General features: G+C 40.2%; 1 protein-coding gene across 1 annotated transcript in view; it reads right to left on the bottom strand.

Annotated features, from left to right (window-relative positions):
• LOC133568780 (ephrin type-A receptor 3-like) overlaps positions 1-24,146 on the bottom strand; it is a 37,068-nt gene extending 12,922 nt beyond the window's left edge. The window contains exons 1-2 of the mRNA XM_061920914.1: positions 24,055-24,146; positions 13,234-13,443 (exon numbers count right to left, since the gene is read on the bottom strand). Of these exons, the coding sequence (XP_061776898.1) occupies positions 13,234-13,443; positions 24,055-24,105 (261 nt within the window). The 5' untranslated portion in view covers positions 24,106-24,146. The remainder of the gene's footprint in view (positions 1-13,233; positions 13,444-24,054) is intronic.
• Positions 24,147-25,949: the final 1,803 nt, after the last annotated feature.

The following is a 25,949-nucleotide window of genomic DNA, read 5'->3' as shown; positions in this document are numbered from 1 at the left end:
TACCACAATCTAGAGAGGGGTTTGAACCCAGCATCGTTTATTTCAAGTCAGCAGTCTTAACCACTGAGCTATCCTTGGTCTTGTGAAACAATCATTTATTTCCATACACAAATGTTATCTACAACCCCGGCTTACTAAGAAAATAGGTTAATTGTAATTGGATTAAAATGTTTATTAAATAAGTCATTTACCGTTACATGGGAGAGGTGACAGTCACAATATATGTCACCTTGAAGCCTCCAGGTGTCAGGTGCATGTCTTTGGAAGTGGGAGGAAGCCGGAGTGAACCCATGAATACACGGGGAGGACATGAAAACTCCACACAGAAAGATCCCGAGCCCGGGATTGAACCCAGGTCTACTCAGGTCCTTTGTGTCGTAAGGTAGACGCACTAACCCCTCTACCACCGTGCTGCCCCATATGCTCAAATCATCATGCTTAATTTATTACAGCATTTGGGAAGCCTGTAGTCAATTTTTATTATGTAAATGTTATATTTTTATCAACATGTGGTAGCAGGGACCCTGCCATTCAAAACTAGGCTGCTACATTACTAATGATTCATGTAACATTAAGGGTTGGAATTGGGGGTTAAATCACCAAAAATGAATCCCGGGTGTGGCCAACGTTGCTGCTCACTGCTCCGCTCACCTCCCAGGGGGTGATGAAGGGTGATGGGTCAAAGGGCTTTGCTTTCCGTAACAAACACACACACCGCAAGATGAGCTAGCGTTACGCTAAAAGCTAATTAGCTTTCACCTAAAAGACTGCGAGCGAGCTGAGCTGCCGCTTATGTTTGTAGAAGGTCAACGGGCCTCACTGCTGATTGGCTGTTACATGCGCTCTGAATACTCACTGCTGATTGGGTGTTACATGCGCTCTGAATACTCACTGCTGATTGGCTGTCACATGCGCTGTGAATACTCACTGCTGATTGCCTGTTACATGCGCTCTGAATACTTATTGCTGATTGGCTGTTACCGCTGTGCGTGCAACCAATCAGATGGTTGTGTGGGTGGGACAATGCTGGGTGCTGCAGAGACGTAGCGACAGAGGCAGAGGCAGAAGGAAGCTTAAAAGCTTGTTAGGACTTTAGATTATCACCAAATGATAAGACTTTAGTTTAGTTTGCCTTTGCACCTGTCAATGTTTACTTTTGTATGAACATAAAATCAACAAAAATATTCCTGACTTTGGAGCAATGTTCAAGTACTGTAGTATTTGCAGTGTAGTATACGATAGTCTTGTTTTATCATATATTGCTGCCTTTGCACCTGTCAATGTTTACTTTTGTATGAACATAAAATCAACCCAAAATCCTGACTTTGAAACAATAATCACGGACTCTAGTATTTGCAGTATAGTATTGTATATTCTTGTTTTATCATATATATATATATATATATATATATATATATATATATATATATATATATATATATATATATATATATATATATGTATATATATATATATATATATATATATATATATATATATATATATATATATATATATATATATATATATATATATATATGTGTGTGTGTGTTTGGCATGGAGGTCCCTCTATGGGGTCTTGGGGCACTAAGAGGTTAACCCCTTTACAAGGCCTCGTACCTGACTGTCTTCTAACCCTAGTAAGAAACATATTTAATGTATCGTACTATGTTCTGTTCAAATAGTACCATGTTTTGGGGTCCCCTTTATGTAAAAAACTGTCAAAAAGTATACGAAATATATTTTGGTACCAGTACCAATTGGTTTAATATGTAACTGAGGTTCAATATTTTGTTTACCTCAATCATAGTTTACTGTGACAGGTGTCACGATGACATTAGTGAATGAGCCAGAATACAGTCACAACAGGTCTGAGGGTAGCTTTATGGTTAAGACTGCTGCCTCTCAGTCAGTAAAAGTAGGTTCTAATCCATAACTTGGAACAAGTAGTTTTTTTGTTTTACCTATCATAGTTTAATGATTGCATTTGTATATTAAGAAAAATCTGGCTACAACAAGAGCAAGGATAGCTCAATGGTTAAGACTGCTGCATCGCAAGCAATACTACTATTAAGTGTGTTCAAATCCATAGAATTGTATAATTAGTTTTTTGTTTCATCTAACATAGTTTAATGATTGCATTTGTATATGAAGAAAATCACATTTAATGGGACCTAGGATAGCTCAATGGTCAACACTGGAGGCTTCCAATACAGGGGTACTGGGTTTGAATCCCAATTGGTCTGATATGTAACTTAGGTTCAAAGTTGTGTTCCACCTTAAGAGTAGTTTACTGTGACAGGTGTCATGATTACATTAGTGAATGAGCCAGACTACACTTCCATCAAGACTGCCACTAGATTAATGTTTATGACGAATGCCTCTCAGTCAGTCAAACTGGTTTTAAATCCATGAATTGGAATAACTAAGTTTCTGTTTTACCTATCACAGGTAAATTATTCATTTTGTATATCAAAAAAATCAAGTTTGATCTGAACTCAGGATAGCTCAATGGTTAAGACTGCTACCTCACACTCTGGATTACTGGGTTCAAATCCTTACTTGGAAGGTCTTATTTTTGTTTTACCTCTTTGATTGTTAAATGATTGCATTTGTATATGAGCGAACATCATGTCTTGATGGAACCCAGGATACCTCAATGGTGGGCTTCAAACACAGGGGTACTGGGTTTGATTCTCAATTGGTTTGATATGTAACTTAGGTTCAAAATTTAGGTCCACTTCAATTCTAGTTTACTGGAACAGATGTCACGATTCCATTATTGAATAAGCTAGAACACACTTACAAGAAGAACCAGGATAGCTCAATGGTTAAGACTGCTACCTGTCACGCAGTACTACTGGGTTCAAATCCACATCAGGGAAGTTCTTGTTTTGTGTTTTGCCTGATCATAGTTCACTGATTACATTTGTATATGAGCGAAAACCAAACCTCGATGGTACCCAGTATAGCTCAATGGTTAAGACTGCTGCCTGTCACGCAGTACTACTGGGTTCAAATCCACAATCTGGAACTTCATGTTCATTGTTTTGCCTGATCATAGTTCACTGATTACATTTGTATATGAGCGAAAACCAGGTCTTAACGGGACCCAGGATAGCTCAATGGTCAACACTGTGGGCTCCTAATACAGGAGTAGTGAGTTCAAATCCCATACCTGGAATCAGTAATTTGGCAGTATGGCGTCAAGACGACATACATTGTGGGCTGTTTCTTCTCCCCCACACAGAGTAACGTTATGTGCTACTTCTTTGACTAACATATAGTTGAAAAATTAAGTCAACACTAAAGATAATAATAATCCAAAATAAATCGTCAAATAGTCAATGATGACACCTCAGGGGTTACCTGTGGGTGTGTTTGTGTGTGTGTGTGAGTGTGTGCGTGTGTGTGTGAGAATGAGTGTGTGCGAGTGAGTGTAACTCCTGAGGTGGGTGGGAATAGGAGTATAAAGTTAATAAAAAAAGAGTGTTGACCAATGAGCTCTCCTGGGTACAAATAAAAGAAAATAGGTTAATTGTAATTGGATAAAAAAAAAGTTAATTAAATTATTATTTTAATATTATATGAGAGAGGTGAAACAGTCACAATATATGTCACCTTGAAGGCTCCAGCCGGTTTCGTAAATTACATATCAACCCAAGCAGGATTTGAACCCCACATCCTTGAACCTGAGTCAACAGTCTTAACCACTGGGCTATCCTGGGTCTTGTAAAGACATGATTTGTTTTAATATACAAATGTAATCGAGGACTCCTGGTTCAGTAAAGTATAATGAGTGGGATAAAACACCATCAACCAGGGCGGGATGTGAACCCAGAACCTTTCATTCCAAGTCAGCAGTCATAACCGCTGGTCTATCCTGGTTCCTGTGAACACCAGATTGTTTTCCATACACCAATGTAATCAAGGACTCCTGGTTCAGTAAAGTATGATGAGGTGGAACAAAAGGATATCAACAAGAGTGGGATTCGATCCATTACCTCTCACACCAAGTCAGTAGTCTTAACCACTGAGCCATCCTTGGTCTTATGACCAGTAGATTTCTTTCCATACACAAATGTTATCTATGACCCCTGACTCACTAAAGTATCATAAGGTGGAGAAAATACTGCTAACCAGAGTGGGATTCAAACCCTGTACCTTTTGTTTTCATTCAACAGTCTTAACCACTGGGCTAGCTTTAGTCTTGTGAAGAGTACATTTTGGTCCATGCACGAATGTAATCAAGGACACCTGGCTCAGTAAAGTATGACTCAGTAAAACTAAATACTTTCAACCAGACATGGGATTGAACCAAGTATGACCTCTCCTGGGTACAATTAAAATAAAAGTTTATCAAATAATTATTTTAATATTAAATGGGAGAAGTGACACTGTCACAATATGTCACCTTGAAGTTTTGTAAATTACATGTCAACCCAAATGGAATTCCAAACCAGCGCCCTTCAACCTGATACAACAGACTTAACTACTGGTGATGAAGGGTGATGGATCAAAGGGCTTTGCTTTCCGTAACACACACACACACACACACACACACACCGCAAAATGAGCTAACGCTACGCTAAAAGCTAATTAGCTTTCACCTAAAGGACTGCGAGCGAGCTGAGCTGCCGCTTATGTTTGTAGAAGGTCAACGGGCTCATAGTGATGTTACTAGTAGTTGACTGGGAGGTGTTTATTATCATTTGGGGAGAGTCCACTGCATTATGCTCACCTGCTGAACACCTTTCTGCTAACCCGCACCGTTCGTCCTCTGACTGACTCTCCCGTTAGCACTGACTCCATTCGCTCTGAATACACAATGCTGATTGGCAGTTACAAGTGCTCTGAATACTCACTGTTGATTGGCTGTTACCGCTCTGCGTGCAACCAATCAGATGGTTGTGTGGGTGGGACAATGCTGGGTGCTGCAGAGACGTAGCGACACAGTCAGAGGCAGTACGAAGCGTAGCAGCTTGTTAAGACTTTAGGTTAACACCAAATGATAAGACTTTAGTTTGGGCAGTGGCTCTTAGTTGTTAAGGCGGCCAACTTATCAACAAAGCGCTGCGGGAAACCCTGCTATGGGTTGTTTTACGTCAGCACCGGAAGTCATAAAATCAGCCGTTCACCTGGCTGTTTTCTTTGAGGGATGAATAGGCTAGTCCTTCTTTAGCTGCCGTCTTGTTTTATCCTATTGTGCTGCCTTTGCACCTGTTAATGTTTACTTTTGTATGAACATAAAATCAACAAAAAAAACATTCCTGACTTTGGAGCAATGTTCACGGACTGTAGTATTTGTAGTATAGTATAAGATAGTCTTGTTTTATCATATATTGCTGCCTTTGCACCTGTCAATGTTTACCTTTCTACGCACATTAAATCAACAAAAAATCCTGACTTTGGAGCAATGTTCACGGACTCTAGTATTTGCAGTTTAGTATAGTATAGTATCTAATAGAGATTAGATGCAAAGGTTTTCCGTATTGGGACCATGATTTATGTCCAAACATGTTCACACCTCCTCATATATCTCGAGAAGGGTGCAAACACACACACGCATGCACACACACACACACACACACACACACACACACACACACACACACACACACACACACACAGTATGTATAATACTGGCAGCAAGGATCCAGTCCACTTCTCAAACGGGAGGTTTGATTCAGTTCTGTTCTAATAAGGACACGGTCCCTCGTCTTATCAGCAGGTGCATCCCTCTCTGAAGGGGGTAGGGTAGGGTAGGGGGGGGGGGGCTGCCTTCTCATTGGCCTGTGCAGCTGCCAACATGGCCGTGTGTGTGTGCCGGGTGAAAGTCGAACAGAAGACAAAAGTACTGTACTTTTGTTTCCATCGCCCCCGTCCCCAAACCCCCTCTCTTATCTCCTAACTGCTCTCGCTGGATCCCCGCCCGTGTTCCCTCTCAGCCTTATTTGATTCCCGCTTCTCTCTCTCTCTCTCTCTCTCTCCACCTCGGTCGCCCGCCCTCCCTCCCAGCGCCTCCAGGGCGGCGTTGACGTCTCCTGACATCAGTGGGTGTGTGCCTCTGATTGCAACAGAGCGGTTCTGCGGCTCCCAGGGCAATGCTAATGCCGTATTAAAAATAACATCCTCGACAGTTCTTCCTATGCGTATGAATAATGCCGTCTCCTCCTGGCCATTTTAGATGAGCTTCTTCAACTCGCGGACGGGTGTTGCCAGGATGGTCATGTGACCAAGAACCAACCTTGTTTGCGTGCTGCCATGGTATATTTGCATTTGTATTTATTAAACCAGGCAAGCAATAACGTATAACTTCCTTCTCAGCAGACGGCTAGAGACTGTGGAGGATGCTTATATCTTTGATATACTTTAATACTTTAGTATAACTTTGTATTGTGTGAACATCTCCGCTCTGGAGATGTTTGTCCTTATTGTCTGTTGTTGATTTCCATATTTGCTGTCTTGCACAAACATGATGAATCACTCCTCAAAAGGGAAGTTTGATTCAGTTCCGTTCCATGAAGGACACGGTCCCTCTTCTTCTCAGCAGGTGCATCCCTCTCTGTAAGGTGAGGCTGCCTTCTCACTATAAGAGTTAACTTCTTTGGTCTCACTTTTTAGACCTTGCTTGCTGATGCTATTGTTGCATTGTAGGGGCTGATCTCCTATAGCTTTAGTAAAACGTGGCCAAGTACCATTCTGTCTAGGTCAGGGGTAGGGAACCTATGGCTCTAGAGCCAGATGTGGCTCTTTTGATGACTACATATGGCTCTCAGATAATTATATTTATATAGCGCTTTTCTCTAGTGACCCAAAGCGCTTTACAAAGTGACACCCAATATCTAAGTAACATTTAAACCAGTGTGGGTGTCACTGGGGGCAGGTGTGTAAAGTGTCTTTCCCAAGGACACAACGGCAGTGACTAGGATCGCGGAAGTGGGAATCGAACCTGGAACCCTCAGGTTGCTAGCACGGCCACTCTAACCGAGCTATGCCGAGTATAATACTCTTTCATATCAGTAGGTGGCAGTCGGTAGCTAATTGCTGTGTAGATGTGAGAAACAGTGGGAGGCAGTGTGGAGGTAAAAAGTTGTCTAATGCTTAAACCAGGGGTAGGGAACCTATGCCTCTAGAGCCAGATGACTGCACCTGGCTCTCAGATAAATCTTAGCTGACATTGCTTAACACGATAAGTAAGGAATAATTCTGCTGGTAATCACAGTTTCAAAAATAACGTTCAAATTATAAAACATTCTCATGCATTTTAATCCAACCATCCGTTTTCTACCGCACCTGTTCATGATGTCGCATTAATGGTAAGAAGTATTATATTTATTATTGGTTAACTTTTAGAATAACAATGTTGTTAAAAAGAATAAGAGACTTATTATACTCTACAAATGTTGGTCATACTTAAAAATACACAAATTTAGTTGTATTCAGTGTTGAAAAATATTATATGAGTCCTACGGAAATACATTTTGAAATATTTCGCTTTCATGGCTCTCTCAGCCAAAAACGTTCCCGACCCCTGGTCTAGGTGTTCCTATTTATTCAAGATTTATGTCATCCAGAAGAACTTGGGAGTGAGCAGGGTGTTTTGTTCTCTGAGAGGATTGGAAGTTTCTTACACTCTTCTGGACAGAATCACCGAAAAACATAAATCAAGGTAAACATATGTTTATTTTTATTTGGCCTTGGGCTCTCTTGTCAGATCCTACTTGGATATATGAGTACCGTAAGTCCCAGACTATAAGCTGCTCCTTTTTTCCCCTACACTTTGAACACAGCGGTTTATAAAACGGAGCGGCTAATTTATGGATTTTTCTTTGGCAAATCATTTTCATTAAACACATCCAAAGACACTTGAATGGTGTGTTATTGTTTGTGCTACAGCGCCATCTTTTGGACAGGTTTTCTCACTGCAGGTGCTGCTGGGTGAATGCTGTTTAAAGCTCCGAACCGGAAGTAGAAGTACTGTTCTACCTTCTATTTGTTCACATACTTTTTACTCCTCTTCATTCGTCACTCGAAGAAACAATTGTAAGTTTAACAATATAACTAAAACATTTTGCACTTGCTAAATTGTCCCACGCATGGAGTGTTTTCATGCATATGTGTACATGCTATTGTAATGTAATCGTTAGCATGAGCTAATATGCTAACACATTTACGAATGTCTGTGTTAGTATTATTAACTTACAACCACATTCTTTTTGTATTGTTTCAGTCGCACAAATCCTCAGTAAATTCACCAAAATGTCACCGGGGAGTTAATGAGTTTGTTTAGCTGATTGGAGAGCTAGCTTGCGCAGCAAATGGGTTCATGAAGATGACTTCTGTTTTGACTGATCAAACGTTTTACTGCCGCGTTACAGACACCGTTTGGAAACATCTAAGGGAGTGTGCACACACAAAAATAATAAAAAGATAGTCCAGCTATGGCGTGCACAAAAAACTAACAGCTCGAGTGCAAAAGTCAAACAACGAATATAAGGTGCGCTGATTGCCGATCAGGGACAGGTGAGTGGAATAGTGACTAGAGGAACACAAGAGGCAAAGAGGAAATGGAAACTAAAATAAATAAAACAAAATACAGGAAAATAATTGTTTAAAAAATGTCAAAACCTGTCAAGATAGTCATGAAAATTATATTTCTACGTATTATTTGTATATTTTTTCTGTATTGTTAAAATGCTCGCGTGCTACACAGTGTTTTAGTTGAATATAAATGTAATATAGTGATGTCACTGGCAAAGCATCGGCTAATGGTACTACCTTAGGGGAGGTTTACAATGAAAACACAACAAAAGTCCATCCATCCATCCATCCATTTTCTACCGCTTATTCCCTTTCGGGGTCGTGGGACAACAAAAGTCAGTCAATATTTTCCGAATAATTCCTCCAAACTTCCTTATTATTATTCTGACGGTCAACTCGTTTTACAACGGCTAGCTAGCAGTGTGTGTTTGCTGGATTAAAAAAAAGAAAAAAAACAAAAACAATGCATAATAACGAGCGAGTCTTTCGAGCGGATCATCAGGACCCGGCTGCCTTCAAAGAGCAGTAAATCCCATCAGAAAAGAGCCAGCCATGAATTATGAACTAAAGTCTGAAGCGTAGAATTATCCTAAAGGTTTCATTAATTAAGATTCAGGGGGAATTAAAGAGTCTACCACGAGCCCTGATTGATTAGTGAATTGATTAAAGAAGTGGTCGTAATTAATGATGAACACGCAGGATTGTAAATGACATTTGTAGGAATAAACATCTCATATAATACTCACAGTTCTTACACCTAAAAAAATATATAAATAATAATAATTTAATGGAATCTGCTACATATAGATATATATATATATATATATATATATATATATATATATATATATATATATATATATATATTTATATATATATATATATATATATATATATATATATATATGAATGTTGGCCCTGCGATGAGGTGGCAACTTGTTCAGGGTGTACAGCACCTTCCCCCTGATTGTAGCTGAGATATGCTCCAGCGCCGCCCGTGACCCCAAAGGGAATAAGCGGTAGAAAATGGATGGATTTATATGAAAAAAAACAAAACACAGAGACTATTTTATCCCTATACAAGACTGTTTCGCAGGTTTCCCTGCTTTTCAGGGGAGTTTATTAATAAACTCCCCTGAACAGAGGGTGTTCTTCCTGGAGACCTGCTGCGGATATGGTTAGGGCCTGGTGCGAGATTTACACCTTTCCCGGCTCTTCAGTGAGTTTGTTAATAAACTCCCCTGAACAGCAGGGAAACCTGTGAAACAGGCTTGTAGCGACGAAACAGCCTCTTGTGTTTTTTCCTGACCTAACATATATTCCGCTCCACCCCAATATTGAGCGCTGTATATATATATATATATATATATATATATATATATATATATATATATATATATACACAGTGCTCAATACCTACTGAAATGAGATGTTCTTATTTAAACGGGGATAGCAGCTCCATTCTATGTGTCATACTTGATCATTTCGCCATATTGCCATATTTTTGCTGAAAGGATTTAGTAGAGAACATCCACGATAAAGTTCGCAACGTTTGGTCGCTAATAAAAAAAGCCTTGCCTGTACCGGAAGTAGCAGACGATGTGCGCGTGATGTCACGGGTTGTGGAGCTCCTCACATCTGAACATTGTTTACAATCATAGCCTCCAGCAGGAAGAGCTATTTGGACCGAGAAAGCGACCATTTCCCCATTAATTTGAACGAGGATGAAAGATTTGTGGATGAGGAAATTTAGAGTGAAGGACTAGAAATAGAAAAAAAAGAAGGCGACGGCTCCAGGCGACGGCAGTGTGAGCGTTTCAGATGTAATTAAACAGCGTGGCGCAGTTGGGAGAGTGGCCGTGCCAGTAACCTGAGGGTTCCCGGTTCAAGCCCCACCTTCTACCAACCTCGTCACGTCCGTTGTGTCCTTGAGCAAGACACTTCACCCTTGCTCCTGATGGTTTGTGGTTAGGGCCATGCATGGCAGCTCCCGCCATCAGTGTGTGAATGTGGAAATAGTGTCAAAGCGCTTTGAGTACCTTGATATATATATATATATATATATGTGCACATACATACATATATAAACATATACATACAGATATATATATATATATATATATATATATATACAAATCAAATACTGTATGTATATTTGTACATACGCACGCACGCACCCACGCACACACACACACACACACACACACACACACACACACACACACACACACACACACACACACACACACACACACACACACACACACACACACACACACAATGGCCTCCTGACAAAGTGTGGACCTGAACTCCATTAAATTCCAGTACATTTTTCACTCCACAAAAAAATCTTGACGGTCGCTAACAATTTGCATTTCATAACGACAAATCGATGGTGTTGTAATTAATAAAACTTGAGATATATTGTGATGACTTTTCAAGAAAACCTCCATACAAATATAATCCCTCATAACTTTTCCAGGCTCTGCAAATTGCATTTTAACATTTCATGACTTTTCCAGCTTGTTCAGGGCGGTAAGAAGCCTGCGTTCCACAGGTATCAAACTCAAGGTCTGGGGGCCACATCTGGGGGGCCACATCCTTTCATACGGGGACGCAAAAACATTTGCCAATTAAGTACTTAATCTTTTCTACCTAAATGCAATTATTCTGTCCCTTTGGACATATCAAATATATGTACTGCATGCCTTTGCTTCTTTTAATTTTTCTTATTAATAAACATTTTATCATACATGATTTCTTGTGAAACTGCTTGCCTTATAGTTTCTAAGCAAGTTAAGAACACTTTGTCATATTTCCAGCTTTTTTGTGCTGACTTCCAGCAAATAGAGGGACTTTTTTCCTGTTTCTTAACCGGGTGGTGATCCAAGGCGGGTGGGCCTTCTGGAAGGGACACCCTCCTGAACACTCCACTTTTTTTGTGCTGACTTCCAGTTATCCATCCAAATGTACGCTGTGGAAATGTCAACAGATTTTACGGTAAGAAACTGGCAGCTCAGTCGCCAGAATGTTCCCATCAAACAAAACAAAAAAATCCTTGGTATCTTTTTTCCATTTGCAGAAATAAAATGTACATACATCCTTCCCGGGAAGTTCTATTCAGGTGTACTGGAGAGGAGTCTACGCCGGACAGTCCAACCTCGGATTCAGGAGGAACAGTGTGGTTTTGGTCCTTGTCCGTGGAACTGTGGACCAGCTTTATACTCTGGGCAGGGTTCTGGAGGGTGCATGGGAGTTTGCCCAACCAGTCTACATGTGCTTTGTGGACTTGGAGAAGGCATTGGACCATGTCCCCTGGGAAGTTCTGTGGGGAGTGCTCAGAGAGTATGGGGTATCGGACTGTCTTATTGTGGTGGTCCACTCCCTGTATGATCAGGGTCAGAGCTTGGTCCGCATAAGTCGAACACATTTCCAGTGAGGGTTGGACTCCGCCAAGGTCGTCCTTTGTCACCCACTCCGTTCATAACTTTTATGGACAGAATTTCTAGGCGCAGTCAAGGCGTTGAGGGGATCCGGTTTGGTGGCTGCAGGATTAGGTCTCTGCTTTTTGCAGATGATGTGGTCCTGATGGCTTCATCTGGCAAGGATCTTCAGCTCTCACTGGATCGGTTCGCAGCCGAGTGTGAAGCGACTGGGATGAGAATGAGCAACTCCAAGTCCGAGTCCATGGTTCTCGCCTGGAAAAGGGTGGAGCGCCATCTCCGGGTTGGGGAGGAGACCCTACCCCAAGTGGAGGAGTTCAAGTACCTAGGAGTCTTGTTCACGAGTGAGGGAAGAGTGGATGGTGAGATCGACAGGCGGATCGGTGCGGCGTCTTCAGTAATGCCGACGCTGTATCAATCCGTTGTGGTGAAGAAGGAGCTGAGCCAGACGGCAAGCTCTCAATTTACCGTTCGATCTACGTTCCCATCCTCACCTATGGTCATGAGCTTTGGGTTATGACCGAAAGGATAAGATCACGGGTACAAGCGGCCCAAATTAGTTGCCTCCACCAGGTGGACGAGTCTCTCCCTTAGAGATAGGGTGAGAAGCTTTGCCATCCGGGAGGAACTCAAAGTAAAGCTGCTGCTCCTCCACATGGAGAGGAGTCAGATGAAGTGGCTCGGGCATCTGGTCAGGATGCCACGGCACGTCCGACCGGTAGGAGGCCACAGGGAAAACCCAGGACACGTTGGGAAGACTATGTCTCCCGGCTGGCCTGGGAACGCCTCGGGATCTCTTGGGAAGAGCTGTATGAAGTGGCTTGGGAGAGGGAAGTCTGGGCTTTTCTGCTTAGGCTGCTGCCACCTCAACGGGACCTCGGATAAGCGGAAGCAGATGGATGGACAATGTACAAACAACGGTAGACTATATGGTAAAATTCGGGCAACGGAGCTGCCAGTTTTTTACTTACTCATCTCAAAAAACTAAATAATAATCAAACCCTTTACTGTATGATTCCCTTCTAAGGGTGGCCATTACTGCCTGGTCTTCAATGACCCCAGCTTTAGTCAGTTATGTTGCTCTGAGAACAATTCTGCCTGAAAACATCTTTCAGAGCTCTGAAATATGGTGTAAATGCAGAGGTATTGTCTCCTATTACATCATTCTCTTTGTGTCCAGCTTGACTGCACAATCTATAAACCCCTCGCTGCGGAGTCGGTGCGAGACCCCGGGAGTGTGCCTCACCCTGGTTGTGTACGCAGCCTCGGGGTCGTCCTCCAGAACCCGGCTGAGGCCAAAGTCCGACACCTTGCACACCAGGTTGCTGTTGACCAGGATGTTGCGTGCGGCGAGGTCTCTGTGAACGTAGCTCATGTCCGACAGGTACTTCATGCCCGAGGCGATGCCACGCAGCATGCCCACCAGCTGGATGACGGTGAACTGCCCGTCGTGTTTCTGCAGGGAGGACAAAGAGAAGGGTGAATTAATGTCCTGCGTGCCCAGCAACAGCAGGATGGTGCAATGCTCACACCTTGACTGGACATTTCAACCACCGTTTAACCTTCTAAAGCAGGCCTGGGCTATTATTTGGACTTGGGGGGCCCACATTTGGAGACAAAAACGTGTTTGGGGGCCGGTGCACTAATACAAAACCTCACAGTAATGTCTGATTGAATGCTAAAAATGTTATAACAGACCACCTTAGAATTGCACATGTTTATACTGAATGAGACACCCAGAATGTACATTAAAATAAAGAATGTTACAATATTAACTATGAAGGATGAAACACTGAATATTGACAGCATGTGAATGTCACACCCCCCCTCTCCATCCAAACATTTTACAATCAACAAAAATGCGACAAAAAACAGCGAAATATGAACCTAAAGGGTAAATAAGCCCACTTACAATCCAAACTTTTAGAACTTTGTTGTAAAAATCTCCTTCCGCATCTGTCCCTGACACCCACATTTCAGGCTGTGGAAACGCTCCCCACCCACCCTGCTTGGTGCCTTGTCTGAGCTGCTGTAACAGCAGCTTTACTTTGAGCTTCTCCCGGATGACAGAGCTTCTCACCCTATCTCTAAGGGAGAGACTCGTCCACCTGGTGGAGGCAACTCATTTGGGCCGCTTGTACCTGTGATCTTATCCTTTCGGTCATAACCCAAAGCTCATGACCATAGGTGAGGATGGGAACGTAGATCGACCGATAAATTGAGAGCTTTGCCTTCCGGCTCAGCTCCTTCTTCACCACAACAGATCGGTACAACGTCCGCATTACTGAAGACACCGCACCGATCCGCCTGTCGATCTCACGATCCACTCTTCCCTCACTCGTGAACAAGACTCCTAGGTACTTGAACTCCTCCACTTGGGGCAGGGTCTCCTCCCCAACTCGGAGATGGCATTCCACCCTTTTCCGGGCGTGAACCATGGACTCGGACTTGGAGGTGCTGATTCTCATTCCGGTCGCTTCACACTCGGCTGCAAACCTTAACGGGCCCCCGGTCCTTAATTTGCCCAGGTCTGTTCTAAAGTGTCCCTAAGCCCAAACTAAATAAATAAGGGCTAACCATGGTCCTTCACCTCCATCTGCAGGGTGTCAATGACAGATGGATTCCTATGGAAGGTTCTGGATGTGTTCACTGGATTCCAGTTGTTGGGAGCTCAGCTTGTTGATGGACGACAGTCCAGCTCACCTTCCTCTGGAAATGATTTCTGCCAGGGGCCAACGGTCGCCGTTAAAACGCCCTCCATGTTATCGGTCACCCACTCTCCTTCACTTAATCTATCCTTCCCTTTTGTTTCCGTGTCTTTCCATCCATCTTTCCTGCGCTCCTTGTCTCCCAGACAGAAGTCTATTACCTGGACGGGGCGTCCGTATATGCATCTATCATCTTCCTGGATCTGCACTCCCCCTTTTACCAACTATACTTCTTTGCCTCCCCCCACCCCCCCGCCAGCTGCGGAGTAAGTTAATTAGCCGGTGGTTTTGCAAGATGCTGATTGATTGGAGTGTCTAACAAACCTACAGACTTCCTCTATCAATCCGCCCAGCACATTGTACTGCCAGGCGGCTGTGGAGAAAGGCTAGGAAGGTCTGGGAAGGAGACTAGTGAGGAATGATGGAAACGTGCGGAAAGATTTGCACCATTTTGTTGCCATTGTGGGGTGGGGGAGGCAACATATTCGGGAGAAGGGGGTGAAGACCTTCCCTGTCCGATCAGTAGTTTTGTATTTTCTTTGGGACGGCTGTTTAATAAATGCTGAGCATAATTAAAGACACATATGGCTGCCTGGAGCACAGATCAGCTGTAAAAAACATAAAACATGTTCCATTATTATATTGAGGCTCTGCGGACGCTCTTTACGACCCTCGTTAAACTGCTTCACACAACATTCCTTATGTTTTACTCCTTTTACTTTGTCGCTTCCCTTTCCAATGACGTGATCAGGTTTTATTCCGCTTTTGGACCGCCGACCGTGGTCTGTGGTCTGGGGCACGCAGGTGACTTCCTGTAGCGTGACGGCAGTCAGCAACGTTGATATAACGTTGATTTTACGTACGTGTCCTTTAAAACTGACTTTGAAACAATCCTTGGAATATAGTGGTATTTGTAAATTGAGGCAACGTTGATGTCCGACGTTGGATCAACGTTGTTGGTTGGGAAAAAGGCCTAATTTCAATGATCAAATCGACGTCACAACCTGACATTGAATAGACATCGTCAAAAGGCATGTTGTTTCAATGTCCTACTTGTGTTGTAGAATAATGGTTGGGAAATGACCAAAATTCAACGGTCAAATCAACGTCACAACCTGACATTGAATAAACGTGATAGAAAAGCATGTTGTTTCAACATTCTACTTGTGTCGTAGAATATTGGTTGGGAAATGACCAGAGTTCAACGGTCTAAACAACGTCACAAAAAAAGTATGTTGTACTTGTGTTGTGGAATATTGGTTGAAATATGACCAAAATTCAATGGTCAAATCAACGTCAGAACCTGACATTAATTAAACATTGTCAAAAAGTATTGTGTTCAACGTTGTGTTTGTGTTGCAGAACAATGGTTGGGAAATGACCAAAATTCAATGGTTCAAACAACGTCACAAAAAAGGTATGTTGTTTCAACATTCTACTTGTGTTGTAGAATATTGGTTGGGAAATGACCAAATTTCAATGGTATAATCAACGTCACAACATGACATTGAATAAACGTCGTCAAAAAGCATGTTGTTTCAACATTCTACCTGTGTCGTAGAATAATGGTTGGGAAATGACCAAAATTCAACGGTCAAATCAACGTCACAACCTGACATTGAATAAACGTAATAGAAAAGCATGTTGTTTCAACATTCTACTTGTGTCGTAGAATATTGGTTGGGAAATGACCAGAGTTCAACGGTCTAAACAACGTCACAAAAAAAGTATGTTGTACTTGTGTTGTGGAATATTGGTTGAAATATGACCAAAATTCAATGGTCAAATCAACGTCAGAACCTGACATTAATTAAACATTGTCAAAAAGTATTGTGTTCAACGTTGTGTTTGTGTTGCAGAACAATGGTTGGGAAATGACCAAAATTCAATGGTTCAAACAACGTCACAAAAAAGGTATGTTGTTTCAACATTCTACTTGTGTTGTAGAATATTGGTTGGGAAATGGCCAAATTTCAATGGTATAATCAACGTCACAACATGACATTGAATAAACGTCGTCAAAAAGCATGTTGTTTCAACATTCTACCTGTGTCGTAGAATAATGGTTGGGAAATGACCAAAGTTCAACGGTCTAAACAACGTCACAAAAAAAGTATGTTGTATTTGTGTTGTGGAATATTGGGTGAAATATGACCAAAATTCAATGGTCAAATCAACGTCAGAACCTTTCATTAATTAAACATTATTAAATAGTATTGTGTTCAACGTTGTGTTTGTGTTGAAGAATAATGGTCGGGAAATGACCAAAATTCAATGGTCCAGACAACGTAACAAAAAAAGTATGTTGTTTCAATGTTGTATTTGTGTTGTAGAATATTGGTTGGGAAATGACCAAAATTCAACGGTCAAATCAACGTCACAACATGACATTGAATAAACGTCGTCAAAAAGCATGTTGTTTCAACATTCTACTTGTGTCGTAGAATAATGGTTGGGAAATGACCAACATTCAACGGTCTAAACAACGTCACAAAAAAAGTATGTTGTACTTGTGTTGTGGAATATTGGTTGAAATATGACCAAAATTCAATGGTCAAATCAACGTCAGAACCTGACATTAATTAAACATTGTCAAAAAGTATTGTGTTCAACGTTGTGTTTGTGTTGCAGAACAATGGTTGGGAAATGACCAAAATTCAATGGTTCAAACAACGTCACAAAAAAGGTATGTTGTTTCAACATTCTACTTGTGTTGTAGAATATTGGTTGGGAAATGGCCAAATTTCAATGGTATAATCAACGTCACAACATGACATTGAATAAACGTCGTCAAAAAGCATGTTGTTTCAACATTCTACTTGTGTCGTAGAATAATGGTTGGGAAGTGACCAAAATTCAATGGTCCAAACATCATCACAAAAAAAGTATGTTGTTTCAACATTGTATTTGTGTTGTGGAATATTGGTTGAAATATGACCAAAATTCAATGGTCGAATCAATATTGAATAAACATCATCAGAAAGCATGCTGTTTCAACGTTGTGTCTGTGTTGTCAATTATTGGTTGGGAAATAACCAAAATTCAATGGTCCAAACAAAATCACAAAAAAGTTATGTTGTTTCAACGTTGTATTTGTGTTGTAGAATAATGGTTGGGAAATGACCAAAATTCAATGGTCCAAACATCGTCACAAAAAAGTATGTTGTTTTAACGTTGTATTTGTGTTGTGGAATATTGGTTGAAATATGACCAAAATTCAATGGTCAAATCAACGTCAAAACTTGACATTATTTAAACATTGTCAAAAAGCATGTTGTTTCAACGTTGTGTTTGTGTTGTAGAATAATGGTTGGGAAATTACCAAAATTCAATGGTCCAAACAACATCACAAAAAAAGTATGTTGTTTCAACGTTGTATTTGTGTTGTAGAATAATGGTTGGGAAATTACCAAAATTCAATGGTCCAAACATCGTCACAAAAAAGTATGTTGTTTCAACGTTGTATTTGTGTTGTGGAATATTGGTTGAAATATGACCAAAATTCAATGGTCAAATCAACGTCAAAACTTGACATTAATTAAACATTGTCAAAAAGCATGTTGTTTCAACGTTGTGTTTGTGTTGTAGAATAATGGTTGGGAAATTACCAAAATCCAATGGTCCAAACAACATCACAAAAAAAGTATGTTGTTTCAACGTTCTACTTGTGTTATAAAATATTGGTTGGGAAATGACCAAAATTCAATGGTCAAATCAACATTGAATAAACGTCGTCAAAAAGCATGTTGTTTCAACATTCTACCTGTGTCGTAGAATAATGGTTGGGAAATGACCAAAATTCAATGGTCCAACAAAAAACCTAAAAAAAAGTATGTTGTTTCAACGTTCTACTTGTGTTGTAGAATATTGGTTGGGAAATGACCAAAATTCAATGGTCAAATCAACATTGAATAAACATCATCAGAAAGCATGTTGTTTCAACGTTGGATCTGAGTTGTCAACTATTGGTTGGGAAATGACCACATTTCAATGGTCCAAACAACGTCACAAAAAAAGTACGTTGTTTCTATGTTGTATTTGTGTTGTGGAATATTGGTTGAAATGTGACCACAATTCAATGGTATAATCAACGTCACAACATGACATTGAATAAACGTCGTCAAAAAGCATGTTGTTTCAACATTCTACCTGTGTCGTAGAATAATGGTTGGGAAATGACCAACGTTCAACGGTCCAAACAACATCACAAAAAAAGTATGTTGTTTCAATGTTGTATTTGTGTTGTAGAATATTGGTTGGGAAATGACCAAATTTCAATGGTTTAATCAACGTCACAAATGACATTGAATAAACGTCGCCAAAAAGCATGTTGTTTCAACATCCTACCTGTGTCGTAGAATAATGGTTGGGAAATGACCAAAATTCAATGGTCCAAACAACATCACACAAAAAGTATGTTGTTTCAACGTTCTACTTGTATTGTAGAATATTGGTTGGGAAATGACCAAAATTCAATGGTCACATCAACATTAAATAAACATCATCAAAAAGCATGTTGTTTCAACGTTGGATCTGTGTTGTCAACTATTGGTTGGGAAATGACCACATTTCAATGGTCCAAACAACGTCACAAAAAAAAGTACGTTGTTTCTATGTTGTATTTGTGTTGTGGAATATTGGTTGTAATATGACCACAATTCAATGGTATAATCAACGTCACAACATGACATTGAATAAATGTCGTCAAAAAGCATGTTGTTTCAACATTCTACCTGTGTCGTAGAATAATGGTTGGGAAATGACCAAAATTCAATGGTCCAAACATCATCACAAAAAAAGTATGTTGTTTCAACGTTCTACTTGTGTTATAGAATATTGGTTGGGAAATGACCAAAATTCAATGGTCTAAACAACGTCACAAAAAAAGTACGTTGTTTCTATGTTGTATTTGTGTTGTGGAATATTGGTTGAAATATGACCACAATTCAATGGTCAAATCAACGTCACAACATGACATTGAATAAACGTTGTCAAAAAGCATGTTGTTTCAACATTCTACCTGTGTTGTAGAATATTGGTTGGGAAATGACCAACATTCAATGGTCCAAAGAACATCACAAAAAAAGTATGTTGTTTCTGTGTTGTATTTGTGTTGTGGAATATTGGTTGGGAAATGACCACATTTCAAAGGTCAAACCAAGGTCACAACCCAGTTGGCCAGAAGGCAGCCCCAGAAATCCAATCAATGAGCTTGTGGGCGGTCTACAGGGACAAACTTCCGCCCAGCACTAATGTTTGACTTGTCTCCCTTCATTCAATATTTTATTATTTGTTTGTTTCGTTACAAAGTGCGGGGGACATGTCCTTGTCCACGTCCATGTATGTCAACTATTATTCAACACACAGCGTTGATTGACTTCCTGTCCCGTTCCATCCCATCTGTGCAAAAGTGGTGTGGCTTTGCTGCGACACCTCTTCAAAATAAAAGCCTTGAGTTTGCTTTGGAGATCTCTGGGGGTCCAGAGATGGGACACAGTGCAGATGGTGGACGTTGACAGCGAGGAACCACTTTTTAAAAGTATTTTTCCTAACGAGACAATGGTGTAGTTTGTACCTCAAAGCAGCGGTCAACTTTATGTGCTAAATGGTGTTTCATTGTATCCACTAAAACATATCTAATTGTATTCACAAGGCACAAAGTGTGTGAAAACACAGTCTAAACATCACAAAATGCCACAAATTCAGCCTGAAATATTGGTTATTCCGCTTCAAAAATATTCTGCAATTTTCGTGGATTCGGGGTCGGATGACGTCACTGGAGGCCAACTTCTGCACTCTGACCACATTATTAGATCAGTCATACTGGAAATATGCAACAGTTATAAAGAGACGGGCTGTTTATCGTTCACAATCCTTATGTAAGACAAGAAGACTTATGCTTGGCTTTTTTTCCCGCATGAAATAAATAGCTAACAAGTGTGTCAACAGAAGGAGGCGGTCCTCTACGGCGCCCATAAAACCCTTTAAAACGTTCAGAACCCGCTAACAATACTCCATTTCCATCTTGTGGCCTGAAAATGAACCAAATATGAGTGATATTACTTTAGTGGTGCATTGATAGCAATAAACTAACGCTAGCTTACACTAATATTGTTGACACACTGCTTCTGCTTGGTCTCAAACTTGCTAAAAGTCAATTCTAGATTATAATTCATGCATCATTCACCTGCTGGTAGACAAAAGTGGCCACGGACCCACAGGCTGGTCCACTTTCACATCCCCCGAGATGGCGAAAAAAACACACAAATACGCGACTCTTTAACCCTTTGTGAGGATTGCGATTGAATCTTCATCTAAACGGATTTATGTTGACGTCCTGTCGGTCGGCATCCCAGCGAGAGAGGAAATATTACAGTAAGCGTTTGTTTCAATCTGGTTTGTTATGGTTAGTTTATATGTTTAGAACCTGGCAATACAGTGTCTCAATAAAGCTGCATCCCTTCAGCACTCGGCTTCTAAAACTTATTGCTCGTACTCATTGTGTTCGGGCTCCAAAATATATCAGGCTGGTCCACTTTCACATCCCCCCGAGATGGCGAAAAAAACACACAAATACGCGACTCTTTAACCCTTTGTGAGGATTGCAAGTGAATCTTCATCTAAACGGAATTATGTGGACGTCCTGTCGGTCGGCATCCAAGCGAGAGAGGAAATATTACAGTAAGCGTTTGTTTCATTCTGGTTTGTTATGGGTAGTTTGTATGTTTAGCACCTGGCAATACAGTGTCTCAATAAAGCTGCATCCCTTCAGCACTCGGCTTCTAAAACTTATTGCTCGTACTCATTGTGTTCGGGCTCCAAAATATATCAGGCTGGTCCACTTTCACATCCCCCCGAGATGGCAAAAAAAACACACAAATACGCAACTCTTTAACCCTTTGTGAGGATTGCAAGTGAATCTTCATCTAAACGGAATTATGTGGACGTCCTGTCGGTCGGCATCCCAGCGAGAGAGGAAATATTACAGTAAGCGTTTGTTTCATTCTGGTTTGTTATGGTTAGTTTGTATGTTTAGCACCTAGCAATACAGTGTCTCAATAAAGCTGCATCCCTTCAGCACTCGGCTTCTAAAACTTATTGCTCATCCTCTTTGTGTTCGGGCTCAAAAATATATCATCCTGGATCATTATTTTTCCCAAAGTAATCCTTGTTGGCTCTCACACAGTCTGCTTGACTAGCACTGTTGTATAATAGAATAGAATAGAATAGAATACAATATAATAAAATAGAATTGAATAGAATAGAAAGTACTTATTATTCATATGTGAATAATATAAATACAGTCTATTATACAGCATTATTCACATGTGAATAATGCTGTGATAGGCTACAGCGACCCTGCGACTCTGAAAGGAATAAGGTATAGAAAATGGATGGATGGATGGATGATATAAATACAGTCTATTATACAGCATTATTCTCATGTGAATAATATAAATACAGTTCACATGTGAATAATGCTGTATAATAGACTGTATTTATATTATTCACATGTGAATAATAAGTACTTTCTATTCTATTCTATTCTATTCACGTGAATAATATAAATACAGTCTATTATACAGCATTATTCACACGTGAATAATATAAATACAGTCTATTATACAGCATTATTCACATGTGAATAACATAAATACAGTCTATTATACAGCATTATTCACATGTAAATAATATAAATACAGTCTATTATACAGCATTATTCACATGTGAATAACATAAATACAATCTATTATACAGCATTATTCACATGTGAATAATATAAATACAGTCTATTATACAGCATTATTCACATGTGAATAACATAAATACAGTCTATTATACAGCATTATTCACATGTAAATAATATAAATACAGTCTATTATACAGCATTATTCACATGTGAATAACATAAATACAATCTATTATACAGCATTATTCACATGTGAATAATATAAATACAGTCTATTATACAGCATTATTCACTTGTGAATAATATAAATACAGTCTATTATACAGCATTATTCACATGTGAATAACATAAATACAATCTATTATACAGCATTATTCACATGTGAATAACATAAATACAATCTATTATACAGCATTATTCGCATGTGAATAATATAAATACAGTCTATTATACAGAATTATTCACATGTGAATAATATAAATACAGTCTATTATACAGCATTATTCACATGTGAATAACATAAATACAGTCTATTATACAGCATTATTCACATGTAAATAATATAAATACAGTCTATTATACAGCATTATTCACATGTGAATAACATAAATACAGTCTATTATACAGCATTATTCACATGTGAATAACATAAATACAATCTATTATACAGCATTATTCACATGTGAATAATATAAATACAGTCTATTATACAGCATTATTCACTTGTGAATAATATAAATACAGTCTATTATACAGCATTATTCACATGTGAATAACATAAATACAATCTATTATACAGCATTATTCACATGTGAATAACATAAATACAATCTATTATACAGCATTATTCGCATGTGAATAATATAAATACAGTCTATTATACAGCATTATTCACACGTGAATAACATAAATACAGTCTATTATACAGCATTATTCACATGTGAATAATATAAATACAATCTATTATACAGCATTATTCACATGTGAATAACATAAATACAGTCTATTATACAGCATTATTCACATGTGAGTAATATAAATACAGTCTATTATACAGCATTATTCACATGTGAGTAATATAAATACAGTCTATTATACAGCATTATTCACATGTGAATAATATAAATACAGTCTATTATACAGCATTATTCACATGTGAATAACATAAATACAGTCTATTATACAGCATTATTCACACGTGAATAACATAAATAAAGTATACATTTACAATACATGTACAGCCACAGATCACATGACTGGCTTGCTAATTATCTCTCAGAATGGCTCGGGACTCTCCATGATATTGACACTATTTTGATCATATCTACTTATTGGCAAACTTGGGAAGTCTTGGTGTCATAAATCAGACATATAGGATAATATCTTCAATAGAGAGTACTTTAAAATGCAACTTTAAAGTGTGTTTCATTTTGTTGTGATGCTTCGAACTGGTTCCAAAGTGACTAACTGTGCCAGAAAAAAGCCAGTTTGGACTTGCAACAAAAGTGTCGGCAACACGCTTCAGTTCAGCCCATTTTCCAGCAGGAGTGGGGGTGAGGGTGAGAGTGAGGGGACACACACACACACACACATCACTTTATGATAGTAGTCACGGGCCTGACCTTGCCGCGCTGGCTTCCTGCTGAGTGGAGCCACTGCTGGGACTCACCTTGAGGAAAGTGTCCAGTGATCCGTTCTCCATGAACTCCGTTATGATCATCACCGGCTTACCTAGAAGGAGACACAACACGGGCAGCTGTAATGAGGTGGAACAAAGACGTGGACTATAAAGAGGACACAGCTGGGACCGGCCTTACCGCACAGCCGTGTCTCTCTCTGGGGGGGGCAAGGTGGCGGGCGCTCATCAGTCACACTGACAGCTTCTAATCAAGACCCTCCATAAAACGCCGGGAGATAATTGGAATGGAGAGATCCGCCCCGGTATCTATGTGTGTGTGTGTGTGTGAGAGAGGGTCTTAGGGGTCCTCCTGAGAGCTTATGAATACTAATCAGCCTCAAGGGAAGATTGGTGTGGCCTTTGGGTGTGTTGCACCTGTACTTGAACACTGACTGACAGCCTGCAGGCCCTCTGAGCATCTGCCATCTGCTGGGGCTTACAGCTGATAAACACAGTAGGCACAATCAGATGTGATCACACACACACACACACACACACACACACACACACACACACACACACACACACACACACACACACACACACACACACACACACACACACACACACACACACACACACACACACTATAAAGGCGAAGCTGTCCCTGCTGACGAAGCCCCATAGCTCTTGCTGTGCCAATCACAAACTATTCATGGAAAGAAGTTGTCTTTTATATTCAACTGGCAACAAGTTGTGATGAGAATATCTTGTTCAACAACAGGGGAAAATATATATATATATATATATATATATATATATATATATATATATATATATATATATATATATATATATATATAAAAGAACATGAGAAGGAGAGGGAACTGGAAGTGATGGGATGGAGGAGGAGAGAGGGATGAGAAGATGAGAAGAGGACAGGGTGATGAGAAGGAAGAGAGGTGAGAAGGTGGTTATGATGATTTGTGATAATTAAAGAGAATGGACATGAGGGAGAAGATGAGTACAGTATGAGACAGTCAGCACATGCAAAATCCAGTGAGGAGAACAGGAGATGGAGAGATGAGAAGCAGAAAAGAAGATGGGGAGATGAGAAAGAGATGGAGAGCATGAGAAGGATATGAGAAGGGGATGAGAAGGAGATGGAGAGCTTGACAAGGAGATGAGGAGATGGGAAGGAGATGGAGAGCATGAGAAGGATGTAAGGAGATGAGCAGGGGATGAAGAGCATGAGAAAAAGATGAGGAGATGAGAAGGAGATGATGAGATGAGAAGGAGATGAGAAGGAGATGAAGAGCATGAGAAAGAGATGGAGAACTTGAGAAGGAGATGGAGAGCTTGAGAAGGAGATGGAGAGCTTGAGAAGGAGATGAGTAGATGAGAAGGAGATAAGGAGATGAGAAGGCGATGAGGAGATGAGAAGGAGATAAGGAGATGAGAAGTCGATGAGGAGATGAGAAGAAGATAAGGAGAGGAGAAGGAGATAAGGAGAGGAGAAGGAGACAAGGAGATGAGAAGGAGAGGAGAAGGAGAGGAGAAGGAGATGAGAAGGAGAGGAAAAGGAGATGATGAGATGAGAAGGAGATGAGGAGAGGAGAAGGAGATGAAGAGAGGAGAAGGAGATGAGGAGATGAGAAGGAGATGGAAAGCATGAGAAAAAGATGAGGGGATGAGAAGGAGATGATGAGATGAGAAAGAAATGGAAAGCATGAGAAGGAGATGAGGAGATGAGAAGGAGATGATGAGATGAGAAGGAGATGAGGAGAGGAGAAGGAGATGAGGAGATGAGAAGGAGATGGAAAGCATGAGAAAAAGATGAGGAGATGAGAAGGAGATGGAAAGCATGAGAAAAAGATGAGGGGATGAGAAGGAGATGATGAGAGCATGTTGTCACACAACAAGAGAACAACACCACACAGGCCTTG

Source organism: Nerophis ophidion, linkage group LG14 (assembly GCF_033978795.1).
Source record: "Nerophis ophidion isolate RoL-2023_Sa linkage group LG14, RoL_Noph_v1.0, whole genome shotgun sequence".
Taxonomy (NCBI): Eukaryota; Metazoa; Chordata; class Actinopteri; order Syngnathiformes; family Syngnathidae; genus Nerophis; species Nerophis ophidion.
Note: the sequence above shows the minus strand (reverse complement) of the source record. Positions and strands in the feature narration are given on the sequence as shown.